Source organism: Salmo salar, chromosome ssa19, assembly GCF_905237065.1.
Source record: "Salmo salar chromosome ssa19, Ssal_v3.1, whole genome shotgun sequence".
NCBI classification, from domain to species: Eukaryota; Metazoa; Chordata; class Actinopteri; order Salmoniformes; family Salmonidae; genus Salmo; species Salmo salar.
In genome coordinates, this window is record NC_059460.1 from 61,816,682 (window position 1) to 61,829,487 (window position 12,806).

Here is a 12,806-nt window from a genome sequence, read left to right on the forward strand (position 1 = left end):
AACCAACAATGGGAGAAAAATATAAAAAATGTAACCTACTGTGCAACCTCAGTTTTCCATCATTCATTGAAAGGTCAGGAAGGAAAGGAAATGGGGGAGAAAACAATTATGGCTAGGCTAGAAGCATTTTGCACACTGAGATGTTTCATTTATATGAAATAAAAATTACATTTTTTGGCTGCTCATTAGGATATAAACAACAGGTCAAAACGTGTACATTGAGTGCTAACCACTCCCTCTTTACAGGTACTCTGAGAGGGTTTGATCATAATTCCCCCTGTGAAGGTAGAGGAGCAATGTCAGGGGAGCGTCAGGGGTATTTAAACCTCTCACCATACACAAGAGAGCATACTCTGCTTGTCCTAGAAGGACTAGGAGGATGACAGGGAGAATGCACACCCTGTTGCCTTTACCTCTCTGCAGCCTGAGCCATAGCTCCCTGTATTTTCCTCTGCTGCTGCTGCTCATAGCTGCTACCCCAGTTCTCTGCAATGGCATGAATGGGACCAACTCTTACCGGCTACTTATTGGCTTCCAGGCTCCCTGGAACGTGTCCTATCCCTTCAGTGCCCGCCGGTTAGGCTCCGCAATACAGATTGCTGTGGAAAAGGTCAATAGCAACCCATCATTTCTGGGGAACTACAGCCTGGATTTTGTTTACGTGGACTCGGAGTGCGATGCCAAGGTTTCCATAAGAGCCTTCATTCAGCAGGTGTGGAAAGAAAATGTGTCGGCGCTCTTTGGTCCGGCTTGTCCCGAGGAGGCGGAGGTACAATTCAAATCAATTCAGTTCAGTTTAATAAATGTTATTTAATTTCAATGTACATTTTTTAAAATAATATTTTAGTATTTTATGATTTTGAATTCATAGTTAGAGCTTACGTGTGCATTGGTAACACTTTGTTATTTAAGATTAATTTACAATGTACTATTATATAATATTTCTGTGTAGCGGACCATAGATATAATAAGTGAATACTTTTACATGCAGATATATGATAAGATAGATCATTATGCTGGCCAAATAAAACAACAACAAAAACACTGTTTAAAGGGACATTTAAATCAAAGTTTGTCTAAAATGTTCAGACCTCAATTATGGTTTTATTTTGAGATAAGTCCACATCCTAGGTCATTGTGTGTGTTGTGTATATCCAGCTACCCTAAATGAATGGAAAGGATAAGCACCACATCTCTTAGATCGGATTTGGTGCTTTCTTCCCGCATTCATTTAAGGTTGAGGCGATTCAACGAATCTACACAATCGATGGTGTGAGAGGTGGTTTAAACTTGAAATGTCGGCTACTTTTCTTTTTTTTGGGGGGGGGGAAATCGTGGAATTAATTTAAGATAATGATTACCACTATAGTAAATGTGCGTTTTCACCCCACCTTTCAGAAATAGTCATACATCAACAAACTAAACGTTGCTGCTGTGCTCATTCTCCGGCAGTGTCAATGTAATATGTTGTTCAAAGTGGCTAGAGAGGATGCTGTAATGACAGAGAAATAATCTATGTTACTGAAGAAATTACAAAATGGAAATCATAACAGGAGCGTTTGTTTTAGTTGCATCCCATTTAGGAAGAGAGGAAATGCAAAACTGGCACCTGTCGTCATTCCTTGCACATAAACTGTTCAACTGTTGTTTTTACAGCAACTTATAGGCAGCCAGATACCTGTATGTTATCGTCCAAAAATATGCAGTATATTACCGTACACTATTTTACAGTATCCAATACTGTTACTGTTATTAATTTACGGTACAACTAATAATACCGTAGTCTTTTTACTACCAAATACTCCCACAGTAATCTATTGTATGGTACTAACACTGTTACTGTTCTCTATTGTACATACTAAAACAGTTACTGTAATATATTATATGGTACAAACAGTTACTGTTATCTCTTGTACGGTACTAACACAGTTACTGTCATCTATTGTACGTTACCACTGCTGCGACTGTAGTCTATTTACAGTAACAGATCAATTACTTTGAGGAAAAGATACATTGAGTCAATCACAGAAGACAAGAGTCCCAATCCTTTTTCAAAAGATGCATTTATTATTCTCTGTACAAAGAAGGGCTCCAGAGTGCGATCATTTAGTCTGGTCAAACAGTAGCCTAAAGTGCATTAATATCCTGATTCCTGCATGAAAGTGTCTGCCCTGCCCTGTGCCTGTTTCTCACTGAGCCCTCCGAGAGGGAGAGAAGGAGAGGGAGAGGGATAGAAAAATGCACAACATTTCAAAATGCAATCGCGGGAAAGACACATTTTAGCCTATGTGATATTTGTACACAAAATATGTATGCAAATGAATCTCTACTGAACAAAATAAATATTTTGAGAGTAAAATATAACACAGCCTCATTATCAACCCAAATTCATGACAATCACTGGTTTAGGTAGCACATCAAAATATCTTGATCATGCTTGGACATGTTGGATGAAACTTATTTCTTGAAGCATACCATCTCAGTAGCACTGTGAAAAACGATTAGTCTTTTTTTTTTTTACTGAAAATGTAAAGTGTACCCAGGGGAAAAGTTAGTCTGGAGCCCTGAACAGGGGTCTGGACACTGATACCTGAAAATAAAAGTGAATGATACCCATCAATCAAAATACAGAAAGAGAGAGAAACAAGAGTGTGTATGAGCGAGAGGTGTGAGTGTGTGTGTGTGTGCGCCTGCGCGTACGTTTGCAGAGAAATGGTATATTACTAGAAACATTTCCAGCAAACTACCCAAAATTTGGTGTCTTTCAAGGATTTTATGTAATCTATAACAAGACATCTAGTGGCCCTTTGGGTACTTTAGATTATCACAGGTGTCTGTAATCATCTCTAGCCCTCCGTGTGGTCTTATCACAGGTAAAATACACTGAGTATACCAAACATTAGGAACACTATATTAGGAACACCAAACATTAGGAACATCCATTTTGCTCTCAGAACAGCCTCAATTTGCCGGGGCATGGACTCTACAAGGTATTGCAAGCCTTCCACAGGGATGCTGGCCCACGTAGACTCCAATGCTTTCCACAGATGTGTCAAGTTGACTGTCCTTTGGGTGGTGGACCAATCTTGATACACACGGGAAATTGTTGAGTGTGAATAACCCAGCAGCGTTGCAGTTCTTGACACGAACCGTTACGCCTAGCACATACTACTATACCCAGTTCGAAGGCACTTACATTTTTTGTCTAGCCCATTCACCCTTTGAATGGTACACAAACACAATTTATGTTGGCTTAAATATGGCTTAAAAATCCTTATTTAGCCTGTCTCCTCCCCTTCACTGATTGAAGTGGATCAAGTGACATCAATAAGGGATCATAGGGATATTTGAGACCAGGGAGGGTGAGGGACAGGCAGAGGTTGCCGAGGAGTCTTGTTCTGCGCACAGATCCTGCAGGCGGCGACGGACGCGGAGACGTCAGGGAACATGGCAGGTCACCAAAAGTGTTGTCGCACAAAGTCCAGGGCCCACCTAGCTTGCCGGATGCTTGGCGGGGCAGAGATATTCCAGGTTCTTGTGGTTGGTCCACACAATGAACAGATGTTCTGCCCCCTCCAGCCAGTGCCTCCACTCCTCCAACTCCATCTTCACCACGAGAAGCTCAGGTGTTGAGGCGAAGAAAGCACAGGGATGTAACTAGGGAGTCCTCAATGTAGGTCTCCATAGCCTTGGTCTCCGGACCTGACAGAGAGTACAGTTGTCCCCGGGGCGGAGTGGTGCCTGGGAGAAGGTCAATCCCGCAGTCATAGGGTCGGTGCGGCAGAAGCGAAGTGGCTCGGGCCTTACAGAACACCTCCCAGAGGTCCTGGTACTCCACTGGAATAGCAGAGAGGTCCTGAGCAACTTCCAACTTCCGACGTACCGGTGCAGGCTGCGCTGACTTCAGGCAATGAGAGTGGCAGAGCGGGCTCTATCCCATGATGGCACCAGCAGTCCAGTCTGTGATGGGATTGTGTCACTGGAGCCAAGAGAATCCCCATACCTCGGGAACCTGAGGAGACTTAATGAGCAGGAATTGGATCGTCTGTGTTTCTCTGAGACACAAAGGTTGATGGGGGTGGTATTGTGGGTGACCCGGCCTGTAGAGCGCCTGTCCAGTGCTCTAACATCCATGGGAATGGAGAGGGGCCAAGTGGGGATGCCCAGCTCGGACACCAGGGTAGCGTCCATATAGCTCTCATCTGCCCCAGAGTTGATGAGTACCCAGAGAGATTTTGATTTTTTCCCCTACAGCAAAATTACATGAAAAGGGGTGTAAGGTAGAGGAAAAGTTCTCCGTATGGCCCACCAGAGTACTCGCTCCTACTGGTGAGCCTAGTCTTTTAGTGGACAGGTGGAGATGAAATGACCAGTAGTCCTGCAATACAGGCAACTGTGAAGCCTGTATAGCCGTTCGGCTGGAGACAGCCAAGCTCTGCCTAGTTGCATTGGCTCGGGAAGAGGTGAATCGGCAGACTTCAGAGACTCTCGGGGGAACTGGGTAGCCTTGGGTTCTCTCGGCAACAGAGCCGTCTGGGACTTCCGGGATGCCTCGGAGGCGAGGTGGAATCCTTTGGTCGGGAAATCTCCTCTCCTTCCTTCGTTCCTGTAGTCGCCCATCAATCTGAATGGTCAAGACGATGAGCAAGTTGAGTTCTGTCTGTAGTTCCTGGGCTGCGTCCTTTACTTTCTCCAAAACTCTGTGCAGGAACATGTTAAATAGCGCTTCCGGGTTCTAGGCACTCTCAGTTGCCAACATGCGGAAATCCACGGCATAGACTGCCACACTACGCGAGTCTTGCCGAAGCTAGAGTAACTTCCGGGCAGCCTCTCTTCCGGACAATGGCGCATCAAAAACTTTCTTTATCTCCGCCACAAACTCCTCCAGACTGAGGCATACGGCCGACTGTTGTTCCCATACTGCTGTTGCCCTGGCGAGAGCCCTCCCGGACATTAGCGTGATGAGGTACGCTATCTTAGAGCGGTCCGAGGGGAAGGAGGAGGGCAACCGCTCAATGATGAGGGAAGTGAAGCGCTCCGGGGGAGGTTATGTAGGGTGGCCGGGGAGGCGGTGCTGCTAACAGCCGGGTTACTGAGGGGTTGGGAGGTCACCGTCGTGGTAGGCTGCCTAACAGACAACCACGGAATTGCTGTTCAACGCTCGGTCATGGCGTACGGTCAAGGTCTGGAACCCTTCCATAATACCACGAAGCAACTCCTCGTGCCTTCCAATGGTGGCTCCTTGGGAGGAGATGGCGTTAAGCAGCTGGTCCGAGTCTGCTGGGTCAGTCATGGCAAGTTCATCCTATCACGTTTTAGGGAAGACCCAGATACAGACAGTATCGAAGTAACAAACGTTTATTACTAGAACAGGGGGCAGGCAAAATGACAGGTCAAGGGCAGGCAGAGGTCGGTAATCCAGTGTGATGTGACAAGGTACAGAATGGCAGGCAGGCTCAGGGCAGGCAGAATGGCCAAAACCAGGAAAACTAGAAAACAGGAACTAGAAATAGTCAAGTGCAAGGGGAAAAACGCTGGTAGGCTTGACAAACAAAACGAACTGGCAACAGAAAAACAGAGAACACAGGAATAAATACACTGGGGGATAATGGGGAAGATGGGCGACATCTGGAGGGGGGTGGAGACAGCACAAAGATCAGGGTGTGACAATATGTATTTGATGTCAAATGTTTTTGGCGTCAAACTGGTGGCAGTTGTGAACACAGTCAATAGAAGAGTTGCAGAGTTAATTGAAAATAATGCCATTGTTGAGTAGAAGTATTTTCTCTTGAACCATATAGTCTATCTACTAGAAACTCATAGACAATATGACACGGATGAAATAAATTAATGCTACATATGAATACATTTAAAACATATTCAAGTATAAATTACTAAAGTTACGATAGATTGCCATAGATTTTCTGGTAATTACCAAAAGTACTGACGATTTCGGTAACTTTGGTAAATTACCGGTAGCTTTGCAACTTTGTGTGAGTGAGAGAGACAGAGCAAGAAGGACATTGACATTCACAATAGCAATCTTAGAACAGATTATATGAACAAGGTTGAGGTTTGTACTCACCAACAACAGAACAGAAAGAGTCCTCACTTTAGAAAATGTGAAAATAAAAGTAAATTATACTATTAGCCTTAATCAAATTAGACAGAGAGGAAATGAAAGGAAGAAAGAGAGAAAGAGAGATGTGTGTGTGCATGTGAGTGTGTGTGAGAGAGAGAGAGACAGAGGGAGAGAGAAAGACATTGAAATTCAGAATAGAAATCTTAGAACTGAAAGAGCCTCCTTTGAAGAAAAAGGGGGTCTGGTAACTGAAACCTTAAAAAAGTAAAGTATACAATTAGCCATCAATCAAATTAGAGAGAGAGGGAGAAAAAGGAAGAAAGCGAGAGAGACAGGAGATGTGTATGAGAGAAGTGCGTGTGAGTGAGTGAGTGAGTGAGTGAGTGAGTGAGAGACACAGGGAGAGAGACTAGAAGAAGATTATAGGAACAAAGTTGAGGATTATGCTCACCAACAACAGAACTGAAAGAGCCCCATTTGTATTAAAAAGCAGAGTTGGAAAAGGACCCAATTGTCATACTTGAGTAAAAGTAAAGATACCTTAATAGAAAATGACTCAAGTAAAAGTGAGTCACACAGTAAAATGCTACTTGAGTAAAAGTCTAAAAGTATTTGTTTTTATATATACTTAAGTATCAAAAGTAAATGGAAAAGTACAAATAATTTCATATTCCTTACATTAAACAAACCAGATGGCGCCATCCAACACATAGATATAATTTACAAACAAAGCTTGTCTATTTAGTGAGTCCGTCAGATCAGAGGCAGTAGGGATGACCAGGGATGTTCTCTTGATAAGTGCGTGAATTGGAACATTTTCCTGTCCTGCTAAGCATTAAAAATGTAATGAGTACTTTTGTTTGTCAGTTTTGTTCTCCTGCGTCTGACTTCTCTGCCGCTAGTACGCACTCCTTACACTTGAGATGTTTTTACAACTTCATTGGAGTCCACCTGTGGTAAAATAAATTGATTGGACATGATTTGGAAAGGCACACACCTGTCTATATAAGGTCCCACAGTTGACAGTGCATGTCAGAGCAAAAACCAAGCCATGAGGTTGAAGGTATTGTCCCTGGAGCTCCAAGACAGGATTGTGTCGTAGGCACAGATCTGGGGAAGGGTACCAAAAATGTTCTGCAGCATTGAAGGTCCCAAGAACACAGTGACCTCCAGGATCGAGGAAAAGATAAAGGGATCAAAGTATAGATAGTTCCTTGATAAAAACCTGCTCCAAAGTGCTCAGGACCTCAGACTGGGGCGAAGGTTCACCTCCAACAGGACAATGACCCTAAGCACACAGCCAAGACCACGCAGGAGTGGCTTCGGGACAAGTCTCTGAATGTCTTTGAGTGGCCCAGCCAGAGCCCGGACTTGAACCCGATCGAACATCTCTGGAGAAACCTGAAAACAGCTGTGATGCGACAATCCCCATCCAACCTGATAGAGCTTGAGAGGATCTGCAGAGAAGAATGGGAGAAACTCCCCAAATACCGGTGTGCCAAGCTTGTAGCGTCATAGCCAAGAAAACTCAAGGCTGTAATCGCTGCCAACGGTGCTTCAACAAAGTACTGAGTAAAGGGTTTAAATACTTATGTAAATGTGATATTTCCGTTTTTTATTTGTAGTAAATTTGCAAACATTTATAAAAACCAGTTTTTGCATTGTCATTATGGGATAATGTGTGTTGATTGACGAGGAAAAAAAATCATTCATAAAATTTTTGAATCAGGCTGTAACCTAACAAAATGTGGAAAAAGTCAAAGGGGTCTGAATACTTTCCGAAGGCACTGTAAGTACTTTACAACACTGGAAAAAAGTAGGTCTGGTCACTGAAACCTGAAAATAAAAGTATAGTATACAATTAGCCATCAATCAAATTAGAGAGAAAGAGCGAGAGAGGGAGAAAAATTGAGACAGAGTGGAAGGAAGAAAGATAGGGGAGAGCGAGGGGGGCACAATCATAGGAGAGAGAGAGGGAGATAGAGGGGGTGCACAGAGAGAGGAAGCAGTGGGAGAGGGGGAAAGGCAGGGTAAGAGAGAAAAAGAGATGAAGCCTTACCTGTATTTATTCATTTGTCCAGACAAATCCCACAATCTTTTGCATCAATCGGAGCACTTCTGGTTGATGGCAGAACTCTTCCGCTGCACTAGCTTGCAGTTTCTACCTCTCTTCTATAACTTGTCAGGGTTGATCCTGACAAGGAATTTGCAAAGAAGTGAATCACATCAGGATTTGCTGAATATTTTTTTTTCAATTTGTCGCTGGTGAACTGGTCATGTAAAGGAACATCTTACATCTTATACGCTATGCAAATGAGAGACAAGGCAGTAGCCTTGTTGGGCAAAAATGTAGAGCAATGGTCTTCAGCGCCAAAACTTAATGAAGGGCATCTGGCAGAAATAAATTACCCACAAACATGAATACGATTTTTTTAAATATCTTATGTGATTGCGATTTCTTGAATTTGATGATGTAATCGTCAAGCCCATTCAAAAGACCAGGGACATGAACATGAAACTATGACGTAGGAACGCATCACTTGCACACCGTAGTACAAATCTGTAAATATCCATAATGCATACACTTACCTTTGTATGAATTCCAAGGTGATGGAGACTATGTTGAACACAAAGTAGGATGCAAAGATTGACAGCGATGCAGTACAGTCTGAAGGGAGGACTGTTGGGTTAATGGAAATTGTCCCTTCAACAACCATTTTTGGCAGTCAAAATGGAATCGCCTGAAAAACATGCATTTACTGTCATTCTACAGTTATCTTTTAATTACACATGTTAATATCACCACTCTAATAGGAACTTGATATGCCAAGCTGAATAAATATATATAATATAAATGAATAAAATGACAAACTTACCCGCATGATTATCCTTTGTGTACTTGTGTACTGCTTCTGCCTCTGCTGGTGATCTACAAAACACAAACATAAAACAGTAGCTTGTTAAATGTACCTTTCTGTGATCATACAAATTTCATATCAACAAGACTTAAAATATTGAATCTTTCTGTATCTCAATGTTATCACTACATGAATAAAGAAAACGACTTACATCAAACAGAATAAATAGTTGTCCTTCATTCTCTTGGGAGTATGCCATCATTGCCAAGATAGTACCTACCCACTGGGCAAAAACTGTTGTTTCCACGTCATTTCAACCCCCAAAAAATCTATGTGATGACGTTGAATCAACGTGGAAAACTGATTTGGATTTGCAGTAAGGCCTCAACGTAAGTGCAGTTCGTATTTTTTTTCACCCAACTTTTAACCTAAATCCAATGACATTGTGTAATGTTTTGTTGATTTCACATTGAATTCACATTAGTTGAAAACTCAACCAAATGTAAATCAAAACTAGATGTAATTCGATTTGTGAATGAATCTCTATCTCTGTGTGGATCTTGAAGTGTTGAACCAAAAACGTCTTAGTGAACAGAAAAGGCCATAGCTTTTTGAGTTCTTCTAAGCTCGGTGAAGGGCTTCCATTTATTGCGCTGTGCTGCTGTGCATACTTGCTGTTCAGACCACTGCGCCATCGCAGTTCACTCTACTGTGCATACGTGATCTGCAGGAGCTCCTCCACTCTTTGGTCCGCACCTTTGGGGCGCCTCTCCTGAAAAAATATTGACCATCTCTCTTCCATGGTGTCAGACGACTCTTCATCTGGCAGATCTTCAGGCTGCCAGTTTATGTAGCCATACTGTAGCTGTTCGTTTAGCCACAATTTGAAGGTTTGGGCTAGCTTTCTTTAGTGTTAGTGCGCCTTTGTCTTCAGAGACGGGCAACCGTATTAGTTCTGTTTTTGTTCTCTACTCATTTATTTTTTTGCATAAACAAAACCAATTCCCCCTCTTCTGTTTTGTATAGAATGCTGTCAGGGTGCTTTTGCATGATTGCCTTGGTAATTACTGCACATTGGTTGCGTGTAGGGTTCAAGCAAACCTTTTGGATTCCTTTTACAATAACTCTAATCATGTGTAGTCTATCTTGCTTCTCTGGTCTTTACCCATCATTATCCTGTCCCATGGGACATTGAAACTGTCCACCAACCAGACAGCAGGCCTTGGGGAGTAGATTGTGCCTGAGGCTGTCTGAGACAGCATGTCACGATCGTCGTAATAACATTCGGACCAAAGCGCAGCGTGATATGGGTTCCACATGTTTATTGAATGAAACGCACAAAAACAATAAAGAATGAAACGTGAAGCAAAGGAGGAGCTCACAGGCAACTACACATAAACAAGATCCCACAAAACACAGTGGGGAAATGGCTGCCTAAATATTATCCCCAATCAGAGACAACGGAAAACAGCTGCCTCTCAACCTAGATTACCCACCCTAGTCACAACCTGACCAAACCAAAATAGAGAATAAAAGGCTCTCTATGGTTAGGGCGTGACAGTACCCCCCCCCCCAAAGGTGCGGACTCCGGCTGCAAAACCTGACTCTGTAGGGGAGGGTCCGGGTGGGCATCTAGTGTCGGTGGCGGCTCCAGTGCAGGTCGTAACCCCCGCCCAGACCCTGGATCCGGCCATGGCGCCGGGCTGAATGCCGTGCCTGGACTGGGCACCAGCGCAGAAGAAGGCTCCGGCCATGGAGCTGGGTTGGACGATGACACACTTCGCTCGGCAAGTGCGGGGAGCTGGCACAGGACGTACTGGGTTGTGGAGTAGCACTGGAGACCTGGTGCATAGAGCTGGCACACATGGTACCGGACAGATGACACGCTCCTCAAGGTGAGTGCGGAGAGCTGGCACAGGACGTACAGGGCTGGGGAGGCATACTGGAGACCTGGTGCGTGGAGCCGGCACAGATTTTACCAGACTGATAGCACGCTCCTCAGGACGAGTATGGAGAGCTGACTCAGGTGGCATCAAACTGATTATACGCTCCTTAGGGCGAATGTCGTGCATCATACACCAACACAACAACTCTCTCTTTTCTCTCTCCTCCAATTTCTCCATCAACTCCCTGATGGTCTCTGACTCCCTCTGTTCACTCTCCTCCAATTTCTCCATCTTCTCCCAGACTGGCTTTGGTTCACTCCTCGGCTCCGCCGACCACCCCGTGTGCCCCCCCGCCCCCCCCAGAAAAATGTTGGGGCTGTTTTTTGGGCTTTCGTTGTGGCCACGATCCCCGGCGTCATCGCTGACCTCCCTTATCTCCTTGCGTCTGCTTCCAAGGAAGGCTTTTGTGTCCCTCCATGATTTCCTCCCATGTCCAGGATATCTTCTCCTCCTTGATCTCCTCCCAAGCCCAGGATACCTTCTCCTCCTGGGCACGCTGCTTGGTCCTGGTTTGGTGGGATCTTCTGTCACGATCGTCGTAATAACATTTGGACCAAAGCGCAGCGTGATATGGGTTCCACATGTTTATTGAATGAAACACACAAAAACAATAAAGAACGAACGAAACGTGACGCAAATGAAGTGCTCACAGGCAACTACACATAAACAAGATCCCACAAAACACAGTGGGGAAATGGCTGCCTAAATATGATCCCCAATCAGAGACAACGATAAACAGATGCCTCTGATTGGGAACCATATCAGGCCAACATAGAAATAAACATCCTAGATTACCCACCCTAGTCACAACCCGACCTAACCAAAATAGAGAATAAAAAGGCTCTCTATGGTCAGGGTGTGACACAGCAGGGGATTACACACAGGGAGTTGGCTGCTGGCTTTCTTGAGCACCATTATCTAGAAAATAAGGGAAATAGTAACAGGTCATAAAATATGAGGGAGCACAAACAGCAACTTCACAGGCTGTTTGTACCCCTCTGGCCTGGGCACAGAGTTCCATAGTATTTAGTCCCAGACTATCAGGTTCAGAGTTCAGCCTATTCACGCATATAGTAGTGCACACAAATATTTGTGTACAACGGCAGTATTTGCTACTCTGACTTATTTATTTTACTTCTATCACAAGCCTTTTCCCTTGAAGGCATGGATCATTTAACTACAGTGAATTGGTGAGATCATGTTTTTGATGTTCTCCTCTTAACCAAATACAGGCCTTGTGGCTCTTCCACTTCAACTTTAGTTAGTTAATTTAATAAAGTCTGCAGTGACTCCTCCTGTTTTGGCAGCACCCTCTGTATGGCCTTTTCAACAGTCTCCATTTCACCATGATATTTGTGTGTCTAACTTTCTCAATCATCATTATTCACTCATCATTCGGGACTATCTGTAATTATGTTAGCATCCACATTAATGTAGAAATGTTTAGAAACATATTCTATTTTTTATTTACAATAAACGTGACTCCAAAATGACACAATACATTATTTACCATGAATTTCTATTGGGCACAAAATTATCAGCAAATGCATCCAACAAGCTTGTAGAGTCACAAGCTTGATGTAATCATTGGGTGCTAGGAATATGGGACCAAATACTACACTTTTGACTACTTTACTACACATTTTGTCCCAATACTTTTGGTCCCCTAAAATGGGGAGACCACGTACAAAAAGTGCTGCAATTAAAAAAATAAAAACATTGATTCTCTTTTGATAAGTCATTCATGATTTGTCTGATATCATTGTCTGAAGTGTTCCGTTTTGTCAGTTGTTCATGAACTTTTTATAGTGCATGCCATACCGTCATAATTTATTGGAACTCCTGTATTATTGTTTGAATGGTGGTGGCCGATAACGGCATTTTAGCTTGTATTCTAAGATAGAAATGATTATTCAAATA

The 12,806-nt window shown here is 43.4% G+C and overlaps 1 protein-coding gene across 1 annotated transcript in view; it reads left to right on the forward strand.

The window, feature by feature from the left end:
• Positions 1 to 383: 383 nt before the first annotated feature.
• Positions 384 to 12,806, forward strand: part of gucy2g (guanylate cyclase 2g) — a 91,192-nt gene continuing 78,769 nt past the window's right edge. Inside the window, exon 1 of the mRNA XM_045701910.1 lies at positions 384 to 769. Coding sequence (XP_045557866.1) covers positions 392 to 769 — 378 coding nt within the window. The 5' untranslated portion in view covers positions 384 to 391. The remainder of the gene's footprint in view (positions 770 to 12,806) is intronic.